Raw genomic sequence first — 27999 nt, 5'->3', positions numbered from 1 at the left:
GAACCCGCAGGCCCTCAAAACCGCAGTCTCAACCGCCATGCCAACAAATGCAGCGACTTTAAATTGGGATGGCAAGAGGACCCTGAGAGAGTAGGTCCGGGCGGAGCGGAAGGCGCAGAGGAGCGTCATCCAGGAGCCTGACTACGTCGGCGTACTACGACCTTCGGGGCCAAACTGGAGCTACCAGAAAGGCGAGGATGTCCTCTGCCTTGAGCTTCCTCTGCACCCTAGGAAGGAGCGGAAAAGAACGGAACAGATAAGGTAGGGAGAACCACGCCCAAGGAATCACTAGGGCGAAGGTCCCGGAACTTGGACACAAACGGGAGGATCTTCCTATTGTGCCAGAACGCAAAGAGGTCCACGTCCGGAAGCCCCAGAGGTCGCAGAGGAGTGAGGAAGACCTCCGGATGAAGAGACCACTTGCCGGGGTCGGGTGAGGACCAACTGAGGAAGTCCGCTTCCCAGTTGAGCACTCCCGGAATGTGAAACGCTGAAATGTCCGGAACTTTACACTCCGCCCAGGTGAGAAGCTTGGTCACCTCGGCCATGGCTGCCGAGCTGCGATCGCCGCCCTGTCGATTATGTACGCCACGGCAGTGGCGTTGTCCGACTGAACGCGGACAGGTCGAGATTGAAGATGGGACTCCCAATGAAGAAGACAAAGAAGAATCGCCCGTAATTCCAATATGTTTATCGGAAAAAGGATCTCCAGGGGGGACCAGAGTCCCTGGACCATCCAATCTCTGAACACGCCGCCCCAGCCCGACAGGCTGGCAACCGTTGTAACAACCTGCCAGAGAAGGGGAAGAAATGACCGCCCTTGGAGAAGAAGGGGGGAGCGGAGCCACCAGAGCAGAGACTGACGGACCATGCGAGGGAGAACAAAACCTGTTCCATCGAGAGAGAATTGCCAGTTGAAGGGGGGGGTAATGAAACTGGGCAAAGGGTAAGGCCTCCACAGTTGCCACCACCCGACCCAGGACGTCCATACTGTGCAGATGGAGACTGATACCTGGGTCCGAAAGGAGCGGACCCTCGACCAGAGCGCCAGGCGTTTGTCCTGCGGAAGAAAAATGCGGGCAGAGGCCGTTGAATCGAAGTCCCAGGAAGGTTAGAGACTGGGTAGGACAGAAGACTGACCTGTCCTGGTTGACCATCCACCCGAAGCGAGTCAGAGAGTGGAGAGTGACGTCCAGATTCTCCAGAGTCTGGGCTCTGGTTGGAGCCTTGATGAGAGGGTCGTCCAGATAGGATATCACCGAGATTCCCCTCGACCAAACAGGACCCACACTGGCGTAAGGATCTTTGTAAGGACCCGAGGAGCCGTGGCCAAACCAAAAGAGAGGGCTACGAATTGAAAGTGCCCCTCCGGAACCGCAAGCGGAGGTACCGATGATGGCCCGGAAATATTGGCACATGGAGGTAGGCATCCTTGATGTCCACCGATGAAGGGAACTCCCCTTGTTCAAGGGACGCCACCACCGCACGGAGAGATTCCATTCCGAAGTGGTGGATGAGAAGTTGACGGTTGGATTGGTCGCACAGAACCGTCCATCTTGGGGACTACAAAAAAATTTGAATAGAAACCCCGAAAACGTTCCCCTGGAGAAAGGGGGACAAAAACCCCCTGGAGAAGCAGAGACTGGAGAGTCACTCTAAATTGCTTCGCCAGAGGAGGAGACCGGGGGGCCAGGGATCAAAAAACGTGATCCCTCGGAAGGGAGGCGAATTCGATTCAGTAACCGTTGGACACCACATCCCTGACCCCAGAGTCCTGAATGTGTGAAGTCCAGATGTCACGGAAAACAAGAGAAAACCTCCCACCCGAAGAAACCGCGGGTGGGGGCCTCACTTCCGGTTGCCCGATTTGGGCGCAAAACAGCTGGACCGGTTGGAGTCCGACTTCCAAGCCGAGCGTGCCCAGCACGAGGGAGCCTTCTTGTACCGCGAGGGCACCTGCCTGGACCCTAAGCTGGAACCAGAGGTCCGGGAAATAGGGCGAGCCTTATTTTGAGGTAAGAAGGAACTCTTACCTCCCGTTGCCTTGGAGATAATCTCATCGAGGCGTTCAGCAAAAAGACGTAAAGGGAAGTTCAATGAGAGACCTTTTGGAAGCGGCATCCGCATTCCAAGCTTTAAGCCACATAAAGCGGCGGAGAGCCGCTAGGTGACCCACAGCAAAGGCAGAACAACCGTCTGACTACGTGGGAGCTGCGCACAGAAAGTCCCCAGCTTTAGAGCATTGGAGAGCCAGAGCAGATAGAACCTCTGGGGGGGATCCCGCTAAGAAATCCTGATGGAGCTTTTGGCACCACTCCGACAGGGCCTTGGACACCCATGTCGAGGCGAAGAAGAGAAGAGCCAGCTGCTTCAGAAGCAAACTTCGCTAAGGATTCTACCTTCTTGTCCGTGGGATCCTTGAAGGCAGCGGCATCTGCCAGAGGCAGTGTAGTCGCCCTAGAGATTCGGGAGATTGGTGGATCCACTGAGGGAGGGGAAACCACCTTAGTGACAAAGTCCTTGACAAATGGATAACGTTCTTGGATTGTCTTGATTCCCGGGAACCTCTTGTCTGGATGTTGCCATGCAGATTCCAGAATGTAGTCAAAGTCAGCGTGAGAGCTGAACCTTTGAGGTGCTGGCTTAGCACGATGAAAGGATACTTCTGGATAGACATCTGAAGATCCTGGGTCCTCTAGGTGAAAGGTGTCTCTTATGGCTGTCACCAATGAGTTCACCGTTGCAATTGAGTCCGAGCGGTCCTCTGAGTCAAATGCCGTTTCGGACGCCTCGTCCACCAGTTCACCAGGGGAAGTGAATGAGTAGAGGTAGTCCTGGAGGGGGGCGACCCTGACCGGGTACGCAGCTCTGCCCAGATGACAGGGGGGCAGGACCCATGAAGGGAACGCCCACGTCCATCTGAAGACTCAATGGAAGAGTCAGACGAGGCACCCCTAGTACGGTTGTGAGAGCGTGAAGCATGAGGAGACTAGGAGCAGGCCCTCTCAGAGGTCCTGCACAGGGAAGACCCCTTCAGGGCGGACACCACTACCCGGGAGGCCTCAGCCACCAATCGGGAGACTTGGGTCAAGTCAGCCATATACTGGGTCAGGGAGAAACCCAGGGTGGTGGAGCGGCTGAACCCACCGGGACCGAAAGGGCATCAGGGGGTACAAGGGTGTCTGGGGGAGCAGTGGAGCAGGCAGGGCTAGTGGGCTCAACAGAGCTGGACATCTTGGTGTCACAGTGCTTACAAAAATAATAAGTCACTGATGTTCCATGTTTCTGACTAGAGGGAGGAACAGCTCTGGGAGCGGACATTATGGTGGAAAAAGAGATAGATAGAGACTAGCCTTCTCACCCTGGTCTGTGTCCTGTCAGCTGCAGTGAGCAGATAAAAAAGACCAGCCAATAGAAAGGGAGGAGCGTGCCCGAAGTAAGGCACCCAGTAACAGGCCCCACATAGTGAAAATCACGCCCACGGCGCTTATTGGAGGCTGCCTCGGGCCCCTGGAAGTTCCAAGCCCTGTGGGCGGAGTTAAGACCTACCGAGAAGGACTGTCATGGCGCCCGCTCCTTGTCCCGAGCGCCACGTCCAGTCCGCATAGCGCTCGGGGGAATGGAGCGGGCGGCCTAAACGCCGGCCGACGAAAGTGTAAGTAAGCCGGCGCAGAAGCGCCCGGCTCGAAGCGGCGCCGCAGCTGTAAGCCGCGGATTAGGTGCTGAAGTAAAGCGAAAGTAAGCCGGGGCTGGAAGCGCCCGGCCCGAACAGCGCCGCGGCAGACAGCCGCATATAAGGCGCTGAAGTAGTTGCACCAAGCACACACACATAATAAAATAAAGTGCCCCCAAAAGTAAAGTGCCCTATATTATATGCCCCCTTAGGTGCCACTGCTCCCCCAATAACAAGATGCAGCCCCTGTAAAATGCAGCCCCATAAAACTGAGGGTGGGCCAAAACCTATGTCCGTACCTATGGAAAAATAAGGGGGGGAAGGAACTTACCTCAGTCAGAATAACTTATCTAATGGAGTCTTCAGTGAAGTCTTCAGCCAGCTTATGGTCCCTGCATCACACCTAGCTGCTATGCGCAAGCGAGGCGAGCAGAGACATAGGGGGACCCGGACCCGTGAGGTACCACCCAGGCGCTGACCGTAGGCGAGGGGGGGTTAACAGTGCATATACGCAATGTCTGTGCCCCCTTACTCGCAATGGGGAAACAGTGAACCGCAGTTCCTGAGTCCCCACCTAAAAACGGAAAAGAAAGGGAATAAAAAACTAACACGTCCCTATACTAGGAAAATAAAAAACAGAAGACCTGGACTGGAGAATCCAGTCCATGTCCACCTCCTTCAGACACTAAGCTTAAACTGACTAGCTCAGGACCTGAAGGCGGGTATATCTGCTGGGAGGAGCTGACTTTTTTATTACCATAGTGTCACACCTAGAAACAGCAGCATACACCCACGGTCTGTGTCCCCCAATGGAGCCGATAGAGAAACTGTAAGTTATAAAGCTCTATCTACAAATCCTTTGTGACTACTATTCAACTCAAATCCTATAATTAGTAGCACAGTGGCCTGCTTAAAAGCTAAAGACTACTAGTCCCAGCAAAGACTGTGAGAAACCTGTATTCCGGTTACCTAGAGAGAAACTGTATATTTATAAAGACTGTTTGCATAAGAAGTTCAGTAAACGTTCCAGTTATCTCATAAATTCTGCTGTGGATATTCCGTTTATTATCCTGCCGTTTGTGGAATGGTTGTCGACAGGGCCTTCTATACAAAACAACCGCACCCTGGTGTCACGACAAATCAAGCCTTAATACCACCAGACCCTGCTACACCATTGCCTCACCCAGCTCACCACACATACAGCTCAGCTATATGTACATTACACATATACAGCTCTACTGTGTACACATACAGCTCAGCTACATGTACATTACACCTATACAGCACTACTGTGTACACATACAGCCCAGCTACATGCACATTACACATATACAGCTCTACTGTGTACACATACAGCTCAGCTACATTACACATATACAGCTCTACTGTGTACACATACAGCTCAGCTACATGTACATTACACATATACAGCTCTACTGTGTACACATACAGCTCAGCTACATGTACATTACACAAATACAGCTCTACTGTGTACACATACAGCTCAGCTACATGTACATTACACATATACAGCTCTACTGTGTACACATACAGCTCAGCTACATGTACATTACACATATACAGCTCTACTGTGTACACATACAGCTCAGCTACATGTACATTACACATATACAGCTCTACTGTGTACACATACAGCTCAGCTACATGTACATTACACACATACAGCTCAGCTACATGTACATTACACATATACAGCTCTACTGTGTACACATACAGCTCAGCTACATGTACATTACACATATACAGCTCTACTGTGTACACATACAGCTCAGCTACATGTACATTACACATATACAGCTCTACTGTGTACACATACAGCTCAGCTACATGCACATTACACATATACAGCTCTGTGTACACATACAGCTCAGCTACATGTACATTACACATATACAGCTCTACTGTGTACACATACAGCCCAGCTACATGCACATTACACATATACAGCCCTACTGTGTACACATACAGCTCAGCTACATTACACATATACAGCTCTACTGTGTACACATACAGCTCAGCTACATGTACATTACACATATACAGCTCTACTGTGTACACATACAGCTCAGCTACATGTACATTACACAAATACAGCTCTACTGTGTACACATACAGCTCAGCTACATGTACATTACACACATACAGCTCAGCTACATGTACATTACACATATACAGCTCTACTGTGTACACATACAGCTCAGCTACATGTACATTACACATATACAGCTCTACTGTGTACACATACAGCTCAGCTACATGTAAATTACACATATACAGCTCTACTGTGTACACATACAGCTCAGCTACATGTACATTACACACATACAGCTCAGCTACATGTACATTATACATATACAGCTCTACTGTGTACACATACAGCTCAGCTACATGTACATTACACATATACAGCTCTACTGTGTACACATACAGCTCAGCTACATGCACATTACACATATACAGCTCTGTGTACACATACAGCTCAGCTACATGTACATTACACATATACAGCTCTACTGTGTACACATACAGCCCAGCTACATGCACATTACACATATACAGCTCTACTGTGTACACATACAGCTCAGCTACATGTACATTACACATATACAGCTCTACTGTGTACACATACAGCTCAGCTACATGCACATTACACATATACAGCTCTGTGTACACATACAGCTCAGCTACATGTACATTACACATATACAGCTCTACTGTGTACACATACAGCCCAGCTACATGCACATTACACATATACAGCTCTACTGTGTACACATACAGCTCAGCTACATGTACATTACACATATACAGCTCTACTGTGTACACATACAGCTCAGCTACATGTACATTACACATATACAGCTCTACTGTGTACACATACAGCTCAGCTACATGCACATTACACATATACAGCTCTACTGTGTACACATACAGCTCAGCTACATGTACATTACACATATACAGCTCTACTGTGTACACATACAGCTCAGCTACATGCACATTACACATATACAGCTCTACTGTGTACACATACAGCTCAGCTACATGTACATTACACATATACAGCTCTACTGTGTACACATACAGCTCAGCTACATGTACATTACACATATACAGCTCTACTGTGTACACATACAGCTCAGCTACATGCACATTACACATATACAGCTCTACCAGGGGCGGATCCAGAGTCGAGTCTCGGGAGGGGCACTATTAGAGTATTTTGTGTTGGCAGACAGAAAATAAGGTGTTGCTTACGGAACTTACAATATTAAATGTATCATACAGTCCTAACCTTGTTTAAGACTCTTAGGCCGTGTTCACATGTCAGAATAATTATCAAATATACCAATTGCCACAGAATGGGAAAGTGCTAAAGAAGTTTTTACCATTTAAAACTACAGCTTCCAGTATGACCTAAGCAGTGATAAGGGGATGCTGGGAGTTGTTGTTTCACCCATCATTACTGCAGAACTTACAAGTGACTCCAGCTCTGATGGGACACACACAGGAGGATACAGAATGATATCAGTGACTACAGGTGACGTCTTCTCTATAGTGAGGAGAATACACAATGATATCAGTGACTACAGGTGACGTCTTCTCTATAGTGAGGAGAATACACAATGATATCAGTGACTACAGGTGACGTCTTCTCTATAGTGAGGAGAATACACAATGATATCAGTGACTACAGGTGACGTCTTCTCTATAGTGAGGAGAATACACAATGATATCAGTGACTACAGATGACCTCTTCTCTATAGTCTTTCCTTATCTAATTCAGATGTACATACCACCGGGACTTGTTTCAGCTAAATGTTCTCCCTGCAGAACTTGATGCCCAGACGTCTCCTCACTATGTCAGCGGATTCTGATCCTCTATATGAAAACAATAATTATTATAATACTGCCAAACACTGTATTCTTCGAATATAATACTGGCACATACCTTCTGAATATAATTCTGACACACTGTACCTCCTGAATATACAACACACTGTACCCTCTGAATATAATACCGCGACACACCGTACCCTCTGAATATAATACTACCACACACTGCGCCATCTAAATATAATACTACCACACACTGTGCCCTCTGAATATAACACTACCACACACTGGGCCCTCTAAATGTAATACTAACAAACACTGCACTCTCTGAATATAATACTACCACACACTGCACTCTCTGAATATAATACTACCACACTGTGCCCTCTAAATTTAATACTACCACACACTGCACTCTCTGAATAGAATACTACCACACACTGCACTCTCTGAATATAATACTACCACACACTGTGCCCTCTAAATTTAATACTACCACACACTGCACTCTCTGAATAGAATACTACCACACACTGTACCCTCTGTATATAATACTACCAAACACTGCACTCTCTGAATATAATACTACCACACACTGCACTCTCTGAATATACTACCACACACTGTACCCTCTAAATTTAATACTACCACACACTGCACTCTCTGAATAGAATACTACCACACACTGTACCCTCTGTATATAATACTAACACACACTGCACTCTCTGAATATACCACCACACACTGTACCCTCTAAATTTAATACTACCACACACTGCACTCTCTGAATATAACTTGCTGTGCAGTGCACCCTCTGAATAAAATACCCAAATGTATTGTGGCCCATAAAAAAATGTACCACCCCAGAAATTCCTCATAATCTACAATATACTTCTGAAATGCAGAACACTCTGTGCCTTCACATATAGGAATAATGCCCCATCTTGTGCCCCTACATGTAATAATTATGACCCGTCCTGTTCCCCCACATAATAATGCCCTGTGCCCCTAACATATATTGCCCCCTGTGCTGTGCCCTTCACATATAATTCCCCGTTCTTTGCCCCTCACATATAATGCCCCATCATGCGTCCCTCACATATAATGCCCCCTGTGCTGTGCCCCTCACATATAATGCCCCCCGTGCTGTGCCCCTCACATATAATGTCCCCTGTGCTGTTCCCCTCACATATAATGCCCCCTGTGCTGTGCCCCTCACATATAATGCCCCCCATGCTGTGCCCCTCACATATAATGCTACTGTCATATGCCCCACACATATAATGCCCCCTGTGCTGTGCCCTTCACATATAATGCCCCCGTTCTTTGCCCCTCACATATAATGCCCCCATCATGCACCCCTCCCATATAATGCCCCGTGCTGTGCCCTTCACATATAATGCCCCCGTTCTTTGCCCCTCACATATAATGCCCTCATCATGCGCCCCTCACATATAATGCCCCCTGTCCTGTCCAGTCAGGGTGCATTATATGTGAGGGGCACAGCACAGGGGGCATTATATGTTTGGGGCACATGACAAAAGCATTATATGTGAGGGGCACAGGACAGGGGGCATTATATGTGAGGGGCGCATGATGGCGCATTATATATGAGGGGCACAGGATGGGGGCATTATATATGAGGGGCGCATGATGGGGGCATTATTTGTGAGGGGCACAGCACAGGGGGCATTATATGTGTGGGGCACAGCACAGGGGGCATTATATGTGATGGGCACAGAACAAGGGGCATTATATGTGTGGGGCACCGCACGGGCAGTATATATGAGGGGCACAGCACAGGGGGCATTATATGTGTGGGGCACAGCACAGGGGGCATTATGTGTGTGGGGCACAGCACAGGGGGCATTATATGTGTGGGGCACAGCACAGGGGGCATTATATGATATAATGCCCCCTGTGCTGTGCCCCACACATAATGCCCCCTGTGCTGTGCCCCTCACATATAATGCCCCCCCCCCTGTGCTGTGCCCACACATATAAATTATATGTGTGGGGGGCACAGCACAGGGGGCATATGTGTGGGGCACAGCACAGGGGGTATTATATGTGTGGGGCACAGCACAGGGGGCAATATATGTGAGGGGCACAGCACAGGGGGCATTATATGTGTGGGCACAGCACAGGGGACATTATATGTGAGGGGCACAGCACAGGGGGCATTATATGTGAGGGGCACAGCACAGGGGGCATTATATGTGAGGAGCACAGCACAGGGGGCCACCCTGTCATGTGCTCTTAACATATAGTGCCCCCAGTGCTTTGCCCTGCAGCACCTCACATTAAAAATTCCCCTTTCTCTCCCCCCCCCCCCCCTAAATTTTTAAATCCCCCTCCCCCTCCGATACAGTGCCCTTAACAGTGGCACATATTCCAAATCCCAAATCCCCTGGGCCCTGAGCATACTCTTCTTACTTACTGTATGCTGGCCGCGGGGACGGGACTTCCGGGCGCCGGCGCGATGATGTGACGTCATCGCGCCGGCCTGCAGAGGATCGCGTCCCCGCAGCTCACACGCTGTGTACTCACAGCGTGTGAGACTGCCTAGGTTAGTGAATGGTGGAGCGGAAGCTTACAGCTTCGGCTCCACCATTCTAGAGGGCGGGGGACAGCAATCTCGGGGGGGGGAGGGGGGGGGGGGAATTGCCCCGTTGCCCCCCCCCTGGATCCGCTACTGAGCTCTACTGTGTACAGATACAGCTCAGCTACATGTACATTACACATATACAGCTCTACTGTGTACACATACAGCTCAGCTACATGTACATTACACATACAGCTCTACTGTGTACACATACAGCTCAGCTACATGTACATTACACATATACAGCTCTACTGTGTACACATACAGCTCAGCTACATGTATATTACACATATACAGCTCTACTGTGTACACATACAGCTCAGCTACATGCACATTACACATATACAGCTCTACTGTGTACACATACAGCTCAGCTACATGTACATTACACATATACAGCTCTACTGTGTACACATACAGCTCAGCTACATGTACATTACACATATACAGCTCTACTGTGTACACATACAGCTCAGCTACATGCACATTACACACAGCTCTACTGTGTACACATACAGCTCAGCTACATGTACATTACACATATACAGCTCTACTGTGTACACATACAGCTCCGCTACATGTACATTACACATATACAGCTCTACTGTGTACACATACAGCTCCGCTACATGTACATTACACATATACAGCTCTACTGTGTACACATACAGCTCCGCTACATGTACATTACACATATATAGCTCTACTGTGTACACATACAGCTCAGCTACATGCACATTACACATATACAGCTCTACTGTGTACACATACAGCTCAGCTACATGTACATTACACATATACAGCTCTACTGTGTACACATACAGCTCAGCTACATGCACATTACACATATACAGCTCTACTGTGTACACATACAGCTCAGCTACATGTACATTACACATATACAGCTCTACTGTGTACACATACAGCTCAGCTACATGTACATTACACATATACAGCTCTACTGTGTACACATACAGCTCAGCTACATGTACATTACACATATACAGCTCTACTGTGTACACATACAGCTCAGCTACATGTACATTACACATACAGCTCTACTGTGTACACATACAGCTCAGCTACATGTACATTACACATATACAGCTCTACTGTGTACACATACAGCTCAGCTACATGTACATTACACATATACAGCTCTACTGTGTACACATACAGCTCAGCTACATGTACATTACACATATACAGCTCTACTGTGTACACATACAGCTCAGCTACATGCACATTACACATATACAGCTCTACTGTGTACACATACAGCTCAGCTACATGCACATTACACATATACAGCTCTACTGTGTACACATACAGCTCAGCTACATGTACATTACACATATACAGCTCTACTGTGTACACATACAGCTCAGCTACATGTACATTACACATATACAGCTCTACTGTGTACACATACAGCTCAGCTACATGCACATTACACACAGCTCTACTGTGTACACATACAGCTCAGCTACATGTACATTACACATATACAGCTCTACTGTGTACACATACAGCTCCGCTACATGTACATTACACATATACAGCTCTACTGTGTACACATACAGCTCAGCTACATGCACATTACACATATACAGCTCTACTGTGTACACATACAGCTCAGCTACATGTACATTACACATATACAGCTCTACTGTGTACACATACAGCTCAGCTACATGCACATTACACATATACAGCTCTACTGTGTACACATACAGCTCAGCTACATGTACATTACACATATACAGCTCTACTGTGTACACATACAGCTCAGCTACATGTACATTACACATATACAGCTCTACTGTGTACACATACAGCTCAGCTACATGCACATTACACATATACAGCTCTACTGTGTACACATACAGCTCAGCTACATGCACATTACACACAGCTCTGCTGCAGACATATATAACACACACATACACAGCTCTGCACCACGCACATCACACATACACAGCTCTGCACCACGCACATCACACACACACATAGCTCTGCTGCATACACATAACTTCAGCTCATCCAGCAGCGATCACAACCAGCACAGCAGAGTCCTGCATACACTGAGCAGATGAGCCTAGAGCAGCAGCCCCTGATCATGTGACTCCTCCTCCTCCATGTGACTGATCACATGACGGTGACATCATCGCAGGTCCTGTAAGGACACGGCTCCTGTACAGGTATGTTCACAGCTGTCTATTTGTATGTGTGTATATAGTTATATGAGAGGAATGGTTATATGAGAGGAATGGTTATATGAGAGGAATGGTTATATGAGAGGAATGGTTATATGAGAGGAATGGTTATATGAGGAGGAATGGTTATATGAGAGGAATGGTTATATGAGGAGGAATGGTTATATGAGGAGGAATGGTTATATGAGGGGAATGGTTATATGAGGAGGAATGGTTATATGAGGAGGAATGGTTATATGAGGGGAATGGTTATATGAGGAGGAATGGTTATATGAGGGGAATGGTTATATGAGGAGGAATGGTTATATGAGGAGGAATGGTTATATGAGAGGAATGGTTATATGAGAGGAATGGTTATATGAGGGGAATGGTTATATGAGGAGGAATGGTTATATGAGGGGAATGGTTATATGAGGAGGAATGGTTATATGAGGGGAATGGTTATATGAGGGGAATGGTTATATGAGGGGAATGGTTATATGAGGAGGAATGGTTATATGAGGGGAATGGTTATATGAGGAGGAATGGTTATATGAGGGGAATGGTTATATGAGGGGAATGGTTATATGAGGAGGAATGGTTATATGAGGAGGAATGGTTATATGAGGAGGAATGGTTATATGAGGGGAATGGTTATATGAGGGGAATGGTTATATGAGGAGGAATGGTTATATGAGGGGAATGGTTATATGAGGAGGAATGGTTATATGAGGAGGAATGGTTATATGAGGAGGAATGGTTATATGAGGGGAATGGTTATATGGGGGGAATGGTTATATGAGGGGAATGGTTATATGAGGGGAATGGTTATATGAGGGGAATGGTTATATGAGGAGGAATGGTTATATGAGGGGAATGGTTATATGAGGAGAATGGTTATATGAGGAGGAATGGTTATATGAGGAGGAATGGTTATATGAGGAGGAATGGTTATATGAGGAGGAATGGTTATATGAGGAGGAATGGTTATATGAGGAGGAATGGTTATATGAGGAGGAATGGTTATATGAGGAGGAATGGTTATATGAGGGGAATGGTTATATGAGGGGAATGGTTATATGAGGGGGAATGGTTATATGAGGGGGAATGGTTATATGAGGGGGAATGGTTATATGAGGAGGAATGGTTATATGAGGGGGAATGGTTATATGAGGGGGAATGGTTATATGAGGGGGAATGGTTATATGAGGAGGAATGGTTATATGAGGAGGAATGGTTATATGAGGGGAATGGTTATATGAGGAGGAATGGTTATATGAGGGGAATGGTTATATGAGGGGAATGGTTATATGAGGGGAATGGTTATATGAGGGGAATGGTTATATGAGGGGAATGGTTATATGAGGGGGAATGGTTATATGAGGGGAATGGTTATATGAGGGGAATGGTTATATGAGGGGAATGGTTATATGAGGAGGAATGGTTATATGAGGGGAATGGTTATATGAGGAGGAATGGTTATATGAGGAGGAATGGTTATATGAGGGGAATGGTTATATGAGGGGAATGGTTATATGAGGGGAATGGTTATATGAGGAGGAATGGTTATATGAGGAGGAATGGTTATATGAGGAGGAATGGTTATATGAGGAGGAATGGTTATATGAGGGGAATGGTTATATGAGGGGAATGGTTATATGAGGAGAATGGTTATATGAGGAGGAATGGTTATATGAGGAGGAATGGTTATATGAGGAGGAATGGTTATATGAGGAGGAATGGTTATATGAGGGGAATGGTTATATGAGGGGAATGGTTATATGAGGAGGAATGGTTATATGAGGAGGAATGGTTATATGAGGAGGAATGGTTATATGAGGAGGAATGGTTATATGAGGAGGAATGGTTATATGAGGAGGAATGGTTATATGAGGAGGAATGGTTATATGAGGAGGAATGGTTATATGAGGAGGAATGGTTATATGAGGAGGAATGGTTATATGAGGAGGAATGGTTATATGAGAGGAATGGTTATATGAGGAGGAATGGTTATATGAGGAGGAATGGTTATATGAGGGGAATGGTTATATGAGAGGAATGGTTATATGAGAGGGAATGGTTATATGAGGAGGAATGGTTATATGAGTTAGACGTTATACTGCTCCTGTACAGGTATGTTGATATATTTGTATGTGTGTTTATATATACAAAGAACCATTGAACCGGCGATGATCAGTGCTGGGACATCATACAGTAATGGAGGGATCTGGTGATGACTGGAGAGGTGACACTGCTGGGACATTATACAGTAATGGAGGGGTCTGGTGATGACTGGAGAGGTGACACTGCTGGGACATTATACAGTAATGGAGGGGTCTGGTGATGACTGGAGAGGTGACACTGCTGGGACATTATACAGTAATGGAGGGGTCTGGTGATGACTGGAGAGGTGACACTGCTGGGAATGCTGGGACATTATACAGTAATGGAGGGGTCTGGTGATGACTGGAGAGGTGACACTGCTGGGACATTATACAGTTCAGCTACATGTACATTACACATATACAGCTCTACTGTGTACACATACAGCTCAGCTACATGTACATTACACATATACAGCTCTACTGTGTACACATACAGCTCAGCTACATGTACATTACACATATACAGCTCTACTGTGTACACATACAGCACAGCTACATGTACATTACACATATACAGCTCTACTGTGTACACATACAGCTCAGCTACATGTACATTACACATATACAGCTCTACTGTGTACACATACAGCTCAGCTACATGTACATTACACATATACAGCTCTACTGTGTACACATACAGCTCAGCTACATGTACATTACACATATACAGCTCTACTATAGCAATTCCCTATACAGTGCCGATATCACTCCCTTAGTGGAAACCTGGGTGAACAAATTGTTCACCACCACAGATGAGCCGACAGTCAAGTCACAGGCCCGAGACTGCGCATCCAGAGCATGTCATAACTGCTGGTAACGGTAGAAAAAGGAATGTGGTAAATTAAAGTCCTCCTGCAGTTGAGCAAATGACCCATTTTAAAAACACAGGCCCCATGCGCCACATCACACTACAAAGAAAATTCCACTCCACACTGTCAGAGGCTGTGAAAGCACGGCCCTACAAGCAGCATTCTCAGGCTGCAACTGCAAATTTAAATAGAGCCTCCTAATATTGTCAGCTGTTGATTTCCCGGCCATAAATCCCATCTGGTCCCCATGGATTAAGGTAGTAATAAACCCCCAAGAGACGGTTGGCTAAGACCTTTTCTAACAGTTTCACATCAGAACACAACAGGGAAATTGGTCTGTAAGAGCCCGCAGAGTGCGGGTCCTTACCGGGCTTCAACAGCAGCACTATAAAACTTCTAACATAGACCCCGGCAGGCCCCAACTCCACCGCCGCCCGCATAACCTCTAGCAACCTGGTCAGTAAACCTTCCTGAAATTGTTTAAGATATTCATTAGAGATTTCGTCAACTCCCGGTGATTTCTCAGAGGGTAAGACCCCCAATGCACCTTCCAATTATTCTAAAATTTCTCTTTGAGTCTGTGACAATGCCGGAAGTGGGATGCCAGAAACAAATTGGCAGAATCATGCGTCAATTTAGAAGAATATGTCTGCTCGTAAAAGGACACCAAAACATCCAGAATAGCCTCCCGGAACCGTCGCAGAGACAAGGAAAACAGGTGGAACCCTACTGAGCCCTAACAGTACGAGCCAATTGGTGGCCAGTGCTCTCACCCCTCTCAAAGTAGCACTGCTGTTGAAAGAACAAATGGGAGTCCAATAATGCCTGCAAGTACTTCCTACTACTTCTATTCAGATCAGAAGGGCCCCCAAGGAACTGGCCTTCTGCCAAGAGCACCTGTTGCTGCAATGAGATTTGAATCGCCCTATTCTTGGATTTGCAGGTAGTAATATCCCTAATAAGAATGCCCCGTACATATGCTTTTAAAGAGTCCCAAACAGTACCCAACTAGGCAGTCCCCGCATTGATCTCAAGAATTTCTTAAGAAATGGCAATATCGGATGGAAGCGTACGGCCCACTGAGGAGACCTGAAGCCAAAAGGGATTCAGACTCCACAGGGAACCCCGCATCCCAGGGTGTGAGGCAAATGTAAGACGTACAAGTAAAGGTGAATGGTCAGAAAGATTACAGGGGAGATACTCCACCGACCCAATCGGTAAAAATTAAATCATTGCCTAACGCAAGTGTCAGGATTCGGCAGGCATGAGGTGGATCCTCTGTGTCAGAGAGGGATTGGCGTGGACCGTGTCGGTGGACCGGTTCTAAGTTGCTACTGGTTTTCACCAGAGCCCGCCGCAAAGCGGGATGGTCTAGCAGCGGCGGTAGCAACCAGGTCGTATCCACTGGCAACGGCTCAACCTCTCTGACTGCTGAGATAGGCGCGGTACAAGGGATTAGACAAGAGCAAGGTCGGACGTAGCAGAAGGTCAGGGCAGGCAGCAAGTATCGTAGTCAGGGGCAACGGCAAGAGGTCTGGAATACTGGCTTGGGATACACAAGGAACGCTTTCACAGGCACAATGGCAACAAGATCCGGCAAGGAAGTGAAGGGGAAGTGATGTAATATAGGGAAGTGCACAGGTGAACACACTAATTAAAACCATGCGGCAATCAGTGGCGCACTGGCCCTTTAAATCGCAAAGAGCCGGCGCGCGCACCCTAGGGAGCGGGGCCGCACGCGCCGGGACAGCACAGGCGGGGAACGAGTCTGGTAAGTGGGTCGGGATGCGCACCGTGAGCGGGTGCGTCCCGCATCGCGAATCGCATCCCGGCTGGGGACATTATCGCAGCGCACCCGGTCAGCGGGTCTGACCGGGGCGCTGTGAACAGGAGAACGCTGTGAGCGCTCCGGGGAGGAGCGGGGACCCGGAGCGCTCGGCGTAACAGTACCCCCCCCCCCCCCTTGGGTCTCCCCCTCTTTTTAGAACCTGAAAATTTGTAGATAAGGTCCTTGTCAAGGATGTTATCCTTGGGTTCCCATGACCTCTCCTCCGGACCGCAATTCTCCCAATCTACAAGAATTTTTTTTTTACCTCTGACCGTCTTGGATGCAAGAATTTCTTTAACCGAGAAGACATCTGAGGACCCGGAGACAGGAGTAGGAGCAACAACCTTAGGAGAGAAGCGGTTAAGAATAAGCGGTTTAAGTAGAGAGACATGAAAAGCATTGGCAATACGGAGAGAAGGGGGAAGAAGGAGTTTGTAGGAGACGGGGTTGATTTGGCACTTGATTTTAAAGGGTCCAAGATAACGTGGTCCCAGTTTATAACTGGGGACACGGAAGCGGATATACTTGGGGGAGAGCCACACTTTGTCTCCAGGAGAAAAGACAGGAGGAGTTCTTCTTTTTTTGTCGGCATGTTTCTTCATCCGGGATGAGGCCTGTATGAGAGATTTTTGAGTCTCTTTCCAGATGGTGGAGAAGTCCCGGGTCACCTCATCAACAGCGGGCAAACCAGAAGGAGTGGGGAGTGGGGAGGGGGGGAAGAGGGTGACGGCCGTACACCACAAAGAATGGGGATTTAGCGGAGGACTCAGAGACTTTGAAATTGTATGAGAATTCGCCCCATGGTAGAAGATCGGCCCAGTCATCCTGGCGGGAGGAAACAAAATGTCGCAAATAGTCACCAAGAACCTGATTAACTCTCTCCACTTGCCCATTGGATTGGGGATGATAGGAAGACGAGAAATTTAATTTGATTTTAAGCTGATTTACAGATGGCCCTCCAGAATTTCGACACAAATTGAACGCCTCTATCCGAGACTATATGCGTAGGAAGCCCGTGAAGGCGAAAAATGTGCACAAAAAATTGTTTCGCCAACTGTGGCGCAGAAGGAAGACCTGGAAGTGGAATAAAATGTGCCATCTTGGAGAAACGATCAACGACCACCCAAATAACTGTGTTGCCATGGGATAAAGGCAGGTCTGTAATAAAGTCCATAGCAATCTGAGACCATGGTAGCTCAGGAACAGGCAGAGGATGAAGGAGACCGGCAGGCTTCTGACGAGGAGTTTTGTCCCGGGCACAGACTGTACAAGCCCGAACAAAATCAGTAACATCTGCTTCCAGGGTAGGCCACCAATAAAAACGAGAGATGAGCTGGATGGACTTTTTGATGCCAGCATGGCCGGCGAGGTGTGAGGAGTGTCCCCACCTGAGAATCCTGAGGCGCTGGCGTGGAGGGACGAAGGTCTTTCCAGGAGAAGTTTGTCTGATGGAAGCTGGGGAAGCAGAGATCAGACAGTCAGGAGGAATAATGTGTTGCAGGGAGGCTTCCATTTCAGAGGCATCCGAGGAACGAGAGAGGGCGTCAGCCCTGATGTTCTTGTCAGAGGGGCGAAAATGAATCTCAAAGTTAAAACGGGCAAAAAACAACGACCACCTAGCCTGGCGAGGGTTCAGCCGTTTTATGGCCAGTAGTTCTCGATCACCAATGGAGTAATTTTTCTCCGCCGGAGAGAAGGTCCTAGAAAAGAAACCACTAGTAACGCCATGTCCGGAAGAGTTTTTCTGTAGGAGTACAGCTCCGGCTCCTACCGAGGAGGCGTCTACCTCCAGTGAGAAGGGTTTAGATGGATCAGGTCTGGAGAGTACGGGAGCAGAAGAAAAGGCAGTTTTGAGACGGTTGAACGCCTCGTCCGCTTGAGGAGACCAGGACTTGGGGTTGGCGTTTTTCTTGGTTAGGGCCACAATTGGGGCCACAATGGTGGAAAAATGTGGAATAAATTGTCTGTAGTAATTGGCAAACCCCAAGAAACGTTGGATAGCTCGGAGTCCGGAGGGGCGTGGCCAATCCAACACGACTGACAGTTTGTCCGGGTCCATTTGAAGTCCCTGGCCAGAGACTAAATATCCTAGGAAGGGAAGAGATTGGCATTCAAAGAGACATTTCTCCATCTTGGCATATAACTGATTGTCCCGGGGTCTCTGAAGAACCATGCGGACATGACGGCGGTGTTCTTCTAGGTTAGAAGAGAAAATCTAAATATCGTCCAAGTAGACCACAACACAGGTATATAATAAATCACAAAAAATTTCATTTACAAAGTCCTGGAAGACGGCAGGGTCGTTGCAAAGCCCAAAGGGCATAACCAGATATTCAAAGTGTCCGTCTCTGGTGTTAAACGCGGTCTTCCACTTGTCCCCTTCCCTGATGCGGATGAGATTATATGCACCTCTTAAATCCAATTTGGTAAAGATGTTGGCGCCATGTAGGCGGTCAAAGAGTTCCGAGATAAGAGGCAGGGGATAGCGTTTTTTTTATAGTGATTTTATTAAGACCGCGGTAATCAACGCATGGTCGTAAAGAACCGTCCTTTTTGGAGACAAAGAAGAACCCTGCTCCGGCAGGGGAGGAAGACTTGCGGATAAATCCCCTTTTTATATTTTCTTGGATGTACTCCGTCATGGCTTGTGTTTCCGGAGCAGACAGAGGATAGATTCTACCCCGGGGTGGAGTAGAACCAGGGAGGAGATCAATAGGACAGTCATAAGGCCTGTGAGGAGGCAAAGTCTCTGCTTGTTTTTTGCAAAAAAACATCAGCATAGTCCAGATAGGCCTTGGGGAGACCTGGTATCGGAGGAGCTATAGGGGTTTGACTGGCAGGACTGGGAGCCGACATAAAGCATTTTTTGTAGCAAGAAGTACCCCAATTCTTGATTTCCCCGGTAGTCCAGTCAAGGGTAGGGGAATGGCGTTGAAACCAAGGTAGTCCGAGAAGAATTTCAGAGGTGCAGTTAGAAAGTACCAGAAATTCAATCTTTTCGTGATGGGGTCCAATGCACATTAAGAGGGGTTCTGTGCGGTAACGCACAGTACAATCCAATCTTTCACCATTAACTGATGCGATGTAGAGAGGTCTGGCGAGACTGGTCACTGGGATGTTGAACCTGTTAACGAAAGAAGCCAAAATAAAATTTCCTGCAGATCCGGAATCCAAGAAGGCCACAGCTGAGAAGGAGAAGTTAGAAGAAGAAATCCGCACAGGCACAGTAAGACGTGGAGAAGCAGAGTTCACACCTAGAGCTGTCTCACCTTTGTGCGGAATCGTTGTGCGTCTTTCCTGACGTGGAGGTCGGATAGGACAATCCTTCAAGAAATGTTCGGTACTGGACCAGTACAGGCATAGGTTCTCATTGCAGCGGCGTGTCCTCTCTTGAGGTGTCAGACGAGACCGGTCTACTTGCATAGCCTCCACGGCGGAAGGCACAGAAACAGATTGCAGCGGACCAGAGAAGAGAGGAGCCGGGGAGAGAAACCGCCTAGTGCGAACAAAGTCCATATCCTGGCGGAGCTCTTGTCGTCTTTCGGAAAAACGCTTGTCAATGCGGGTGGCCAAATGAATAAGTTCATGCAGGTTGACAGGAATTTCTCGTGCGGCCAGCACATCTTTGATGTTACTGGATAGGCCTTTTTTGTAGGTCGCGCAGAGGGCCTCGTTATTCCAGGATAATTCGGAGGCGAGAGTACGGAATTGGATGGCGTACTCGCCTACTGAGGAATTACCCTAGACCAGGTTCAGCAGGGCAGTCTCGGCAGAAGAGGCTCGGGCTGGTTCCTCGAAGACACTTCGAATCTCCGCGAAGAAAGAGTGTACGGAGGCAGTGACAGGATCATTGCGGTCCCAGAGCGGTGTGGCCCATGACAGGGCCTTCCCAGACAGGAGGCTGACCACGAAAGCCACCTTTGACCTTTCAGTTGGAAATTGGTCCGACATCATCTCCAAATGCAGGGAACATTGCGAGAGAAAACCACGGCACAGTTTAGAGTCCCCATCAAACTTGTCCGGCAATGATAAACGGAGGCTGGATGTGGCCACTCGCTGCGGAGGAGGTGCAGGAGCTGGCAGAGGAGATGGTTGCTGAAGCTGTGGTAGAAGCTGCTGTAGCATCACAGTCAGTTGAGACAGCTGATGGCCTTGTTGCGCTATCTATTGCGACTGCTGGGCGACCACCGTGGTAAGGTCAGCGACAACTGGCAGCGGGACCTCAGCGGGATCCATGGCCGGATCTACTGTCAGGATTCGGCAGGCTGGAGGTGGATCCTCTGTGTCAGAGAGGGATTGGCGTGGACCGTGTCGGTGGACCGGTTCTAAGTTGCTACTGGTTTTCACCAGAGCCCGCCGCAAAGCGGGATGGTCTAGCAGCGGTGGTAGCAACCAGGTCGTATCCACTGGCAACGGCTCAACCTCTCTGACTGCTGAGATAGGCGCGGTACAAGGGATTAGACAAGAGCAAGGTCGGACGTAGCAGAAGGTCAGGGCAGGCAGCAAGGAACATAGTCAGGGGCAACGGCAAGAGGTCTGGAACACTGGCTTGGGATACACAAGGAACGCTTTCACAGGCATAATGGCAACAAGATCCGGCAAGGAAGTGAAGGGGAAGTGAGGTAATATAGGGAAGTGCACAGGTGAACACACTAATTAAAACCATGCGCCAATCAGTGGCGCACTGGCCCTTTAAATCGCAAAGAGCCGGCGCGCGCGCGCCCTAGGGAGCGGGGCCGCGCGCGCCGGGACAGCACAGACGGGGAACGAGTCTGGTAAGCGAGTCGGGATGTGCACCGCGAGCGGGCGCGTTCCGCATCGCGAATCGCATCCCGGCTGGGGACATTATCGCAGCGCACCCGGTCAGCGGGTCTGACCGGGGCGCTGCGAACAGGAGAACGCTGTGAGCGCTCCGGGGAGGAGCGGGGACCCGGAGCGCTCGGCGTAACAGCAAGATCAATGCGGGAGAGTGTGCCATGAGAACTAGAATAACAGGAATATTGTAACTCCGTAGGGTGATGTATCCTCCACAAATTTGCCCATCCCACCTCCTGCACAAACCGAGCCAGACCCGTGGGTCCCGAAGCTCCAGACTGTCCCCTAACAGGAAACTTATCAAGGGTTGGGCTCAGTAGGTTATTGAGGTCCCCGATCACCAGGAGCAGTGCTTCGGGCAGAGAGGAAAGGAAAGATACCACTCTGCACAAAGCATCGCCCGAGTATAGGGGAGTAATATATAGCGCCACTAACATACATAAAGCACGGTTAAAAGTGCTATAGCGGCACACAAATCTACCCTCTGGATCAATAAGGCTAGAAATACAAGAAAACAAAATACTTCTATGAATGAGTACACTGACACCCCTAGCATGTGAAGAAAAGGTGGTGTGGAAGTGTGGCCAAACCACGGTTTGGTTCAGCACATGTTTAGTATCATTAGTCATGTGCATTTCAGAAAGACACAGTATAGCAGGTTGATAGGGCTTGAGCTCCTGAAAAACAGCTAGATGCTCAGTGGGATCATTGAGGCCTCATACATTCCACAGTCATATCATTAGTCATAGTGCAAACCGGGGAACATAAATGGCAACATGGAAAGGCAGACGCCAACAACAGCCACCAAGCGAATATCAGAACAACAAAATATAACACTTTGACAGGGTACAAGTACTTGGAAAGCAGTAGGACGCTTAGTGGAATCAGTAAAGCCCCTGACACCTCATGCCATCACACGTAAGTCGCCAGCTATAGTACAGAGGGACTGGCACAAAGGACAACATGGAAGGGCAGACTCAGAAACCGGGCATAGACACACAAGACACAGTACTGTATGAAAAAATGGAAGGGAAGACAAGGAACAATACAAACACCCCAGACAAACAAGAAACCAAACAGTCGCAACTTGCGACACTGGAGGCAAGTGAACAGCCCAGGTAGGGTGAGCAGGTAACATATGTAACAAAAAGGTCAAAGTACCAACATACCGAACTCAGAGCTGAGCCAATAAACATAAGAGTATATAAAGGACATTTGGCCAGAAGAAGGAGTACCTAGAAAATAACAACCCAGTGAAGTTGACAAAATAATGCATAGATCAAGTAACAGTAAAGGCCGAGCATTGGTATAAATACACTTATGACAGCGCCCGGTAAGCGCATAAATGTACAGGCCCTGAGAGACCCAGACATGTCATCGTGGCCTGCAGACACATAAATAGTCCATAAGAAAACCCTCAAGGTCTAGCGTGTCTAATCTGCGCCTCGTGCATATCCAGCCAATTCGCAACCGCCACAGAGGTATCAAATATATGAGTAGATCCTAAGGCAACCACACGGAGGCTTGCAGTGTATAGCATAGAGTACATCACATTCAGGGCACGTAGACAGCGTTTAACATTTGTAAATTTAGCACGTCTCTTTTTGACTTCAGATGGTGAGGGAGTCCATGTCCCTAGCTTTGCGGAGAATAATGTCCTTGTCTTTGTAATGAAGAATCCGGATAAGGACAGCTTTGGGTGGGGCTCCAGGTGGAAGGGGACGGGTGGGCACCCTATAGATGCGCTAAACTGCAAACAGCGGTGTCAAAGTCTCTTCCAAAAGTAGTAAGGAGCCAGTTATTAAAACATTCCCCGGGGTCAAGACCCTCAGCCTTTTCGGGGACATCCACCAGGTGTACATTATTCCGCCACAAGTGGTTTTCCATATCATCTGATTTAGCGGCAAGAGCAGTCAGATGGTTTATCACACGGTACATGTCCCTCTTAAGTGGAGGGACCTGATCCTCCAAATCACCCACTCTTTCCTCAACAGCGCTAACTCGCTCGGACACCTTTTGCATATCATGGCGAATAAGGTTAATGTCCTTACGTAATCCGCCCAGCAGCAGCTTAACATCAGTGTTGCCCTTGGATATGGCCAGGAAAACATCTTTCAAGGTGGGTCCAGTTGGTGGAGAAGAGGATGGAGGGACAGCTGCGGATACATCCCCCAGACCAGCACTGTGTCAGGAAAGACCCAGCAGGGCTAGTGGACAGCTGGGCAGGCAAGGTAGAGGAGTCCACATAGCAAGCAGAATGCGCTTCAGCACAGAGGGGGTTAAACGAAGACTGCCCCGTAGCAGCATGGTCCTCAGACCCGTTACTCACAGGAGAAGGGTCTGCAGCAGCAGAGGAGCCTGCGGTATTGGCCGTCCAGTCAGCTCTCTCCGGGTCCTCTTCACTCCACGCTGGCACCGGAGCCTGGCCGCAGGGTCAGTAACAGCTCCTAGGAGACCTGCAGCTATGTTCCTCAGATAACTCCTCCTGTCATTTCTGGTCCTCATGGTAATTAACCTCTTAAGGACGTAGAGCGTACCTGTATGCCCGGTCCCGGTATATAAAACGGGGTCCTGTCGTGACCCCACTTCATACCGGGTCGGTCTAATGATAGCCGGGACCCGGGGCTAATAGCGTGCGGCACCGATCGTTGTGCTGCGCGTTAATAACCCTTTAGACGCGGCGTTCAAAGTTGATTGACGTGTCTAAAATGAAAGTGAAAGCTTCCCGGCAGCTCAGTCGGGCTGATTGGGACCATTGCGATAAAATCGTGATGTCCCGATCAGCTTGGACACGAGCGGAGGCCCCCTTACCTTGCTCCGTCGTGTCCGATCGGCGATTGATTGCTCCAAGCCTGAGCTACAGGCTTGAGCAATCGACCGCCTATAACACTGACCCATGCAAAGCTATGGCTTTGCAGGGATCAGTGTAAAAGGTCAGTGTGTGCAGTGTTATAGCCCCCTATGGGAGCTATAACACTGAAAAAAAAAGTTTATAAAGGTCATTTAACCCCTAGTAAAAGTTTGAATCACCCCCTATTTCCCATGACAAAAAGTGTAAATAAAAATATTAGTATCGCCGCGTGCAGAAATGTCCAAACTATAAAAATATATCATTACTTAAACCGCACAGCCAAAGGCGTACGTGCAAAAAAATTCCAGTCAAAAATATTTTTGGTCACTTTTTATATCATGAAAAAATTTATAAAATGCGATCAAAAAGATCAATACAAAAATGGTTACGATACCAATATACGCAAAAAACGAGCCCTCATACCGGCCCGTACACGGAAAAATAAAAAAGTTATAGGGGTCAGAAGATGAGAATTTTTTACGTATAAATTTTCCGTCATGTAGTTAGGATTTTTTCAGAAGTACGACAAAATCCAACCTATATAAGTAGGGTATCATTTTAACCGTATGGACCTACAGAATAAAGAGAATGTGTCATTTATACCAAAAAATGTACTGTGTAGAAACGGAAGCCCCCAAAAGTTACAAAATTAAATTTTTCCTTCAATTTTGTCGCACAATTATTTTTTTTTTTTCGTTTTGCCGTGGATTTTTTGGTAAAATTACTAATGTCACTGCAAAGTAGAATTGGTGGCACAAAAAATAAGCCATCATATGGTATTTTATGTGCAAAATTGAAAGCGTTATGATTTTTAGAAGTGATGAGGAAAAAATGAAAATGCAAAAACAGAAAAACTTTTCAGACACTTATCCGCTATCCACCTGATAAGGGATAAGTGTCTTTATAGCATGGGATCAGACTTCTGGGACCCCCCGCGATGTCCTGTATGTGGCCCAGGCTACCTACTTGTCTTTGGCGCCCTCTGGTCCTCCCCTTCCAGATCTGATGCAAGTGACGGCCCACTCAGCCAATCACTGGCAGTTTTCCCACCTCAACTGGTGATTTGCTGAGTGGGCCGTCACTTGTATCCTTATAGGAGGGTGGGAGCCGGAGCTTGCCAAAAATGTATAAGTAGCCAGGACCCCCTGCGATCAGACATTCATTCCCTATTCTATGGATAGAGGATAACTGTTTGATCAGTTTAGTTCACTAGAGTTCCCCTTTAATGATCTTTTTCTGCTCATATATAACATTGTACATAACTTCATACTGTCTGATGACTTTTACAATATTTCTTTGACATCTTATGATTCAGGGTGAAGATTCGAACAATATTAATGCTACAGAGACAGACATGAGCGGTGATGAACAGTATAAGGAAGACTTTCCTACAGGGAAAGATCTGATCTATATTAATGCTACAGACATAAAGGAAGAAGAAGAGACAGATGTGAGCAGTGATGAGCAGTATAACAAGGACATTCCTACAGGGAAAGATCTGATCTATATTAATGCTACAGACATAAAGGAAGAAGAAGAGACAGATGTGAGTGGTGATGAGCAGTATATGGGGGACATTCCTAAAGGGAAAGATCTGATCTATATTAATTCTACAAACATAAAGGAAGAAGAGACAGATGTGAACGGTGATGAGCAGTATAAGGAGGACATTTCTACAGGTAAAGATCTGATCTATATGAATGCCACTGACATAAAGGAAGAAGAAGAGACAGATGTGAATGGTGATGAGCAGTTTAAGGAGCACATTCCTAAAGGTAACCGCCCAAGTGAGTAAGTAACCACTAAATGCAGAGAAGTCACAGAGTCTTCTTATTTGTGTGGGGACCATAGTCCACATCAGTTACGTTATTTTTGGAAGCAGGTTAACAAAATACTTTTTTTTTTTTTTCATAGTCTTCACCATATTAGATAGATAATGTTATATATTTGTAGTTTAGGTCCTTACAGATGTGGTGATACCAAATATGTTTAGGTAAAATTATGTTTCTCTATCGGCTCCATTGGGGGACACAGACCGTGGGTGTATCGTGCTGTCTCTAGGAGGTGTGACACTATGGTAATAAAAAAAAGTCGGCTCCTCCCAGCAGGATATACCCGCCTCCAGGCCCTGAGCTAATCAGTTTTTGCAGGAAGTTGACATGGTCTGGAATTCTCCAGACCAGGTCTTCTGATTTATTGTTTTCCTAGTATAGGGACGTGTTAGTTTTTTATTCCTTTTTCTTTCATGTTTTCAGGTGGGGACTCAGGGACTGTGGTTCCCTGTTTCCCCATTGCGAGTAAGGGGGCACAGACATTGCGTATATGCGCTGTTCACCCCCCCTCGCCAACGGTCAGCGCCTGGGTTGGTACCTCATGAGTCCGGGTCACCCTATTCCCCTGCTCGCCTCGCTCGTGCATAGCAGCTAGGCGTGATGCAGGCGACAAAAAGCTGACTGAAGACTCCACGGAAGACTCCATTAGGTAAGTTCTTCTGACTGAATTAGCGGCTCTCTCCTGCCGTTCTCCGTTTCTGGTGGTCCACCAGGACAAGGTTGTTTTCCGGCCAGATCCTTCCTTTTTGTCTAAGGTGGTTTCGGCTTTTCATCTCAATGAGGACATTGTCCTCCCGTCTTTTTGTCCTGCTCCTTCTCATCCTAAGGAGCATTTACTCCACAAACTGGATGTGGTTCGGGCTGTTAGGTCCTATCTCTCTATTACTTCTTCGTTTCGTCAATGTGATTCCTTTTTCGTCCTCACGGAAGGTCGTCGTAAGGGACAACCTGCTTCCAAGGCCACCATTTCTCGGTGGATTCGGTCTGCCATTTCGGAAGCCTATCGCTGTAAAGGGAAGATTCCTCCCTTCAGGGTTGTGGCTCATTCTACCCGTTCTGTTGGGGCATCCTGGGCTCTCCAGAACAGAGCCTCGGCCTTGCAGATTTGCAAGGCGGCTACCTGGTCGTCTTTGCACACTTTTTCGAGGTTCTACCGGGTTCATACCTTCGCGTCGGCTGATGCTAGTCTGGGCCGTAAAGTGTTGCAGGCGGCAGTGGAACCACCGTCTGCCTGACTGCTTATCTGCCCACCCAAGGGACAGCTTTGGTACGTCCCACGGTCTGTGTCCCCCAATGGAGCCGATAGAGAAAAGGAGATTTTTTATTTACTTACCGTAAAATCTCTTTCTCGGAGGATCCATTGGCGGA

General features: G+C 47.6%; 1 protein-coding gene across 1 annotated transcript in view; it reads left to right on the top strand.

The window, feature by feature from the left end:
• The window catches only part of LOC130300286 (uncharacterized), a 101150-nt gene that overhangs the window by 61288 nt on the left and 11863 nt on the right, over positions 1-27999 (top strand). Inside the window, 1 exon segment of the mRNA XM_056551534.1 lies at positions 26115-26586. Within this exon segment, the coding sequence (XP_056407509.1) occupies positions 26115-26586 (472 nt within the window).

This window comes from Hyla sarda, chromosome 1 (assembly GCF_029499605.1).
Source record: "Hyla sarda isolate aHylSar1 chromosome 1, aHylSar1.hap1, whole genome shotgun sequence".
In the NCBI taxonomy this organism is placed as follows: Eukaryota; Metazoa; Chordata; class Amphibia; order Anura; family Hylidae; genus Hyla; species Hyla sarda.
The sequence above is the reverse complement of the archived record's forward strand: the minus strand, read 5'-3'. Positions and strand labels throughout refer to the sequence as shown.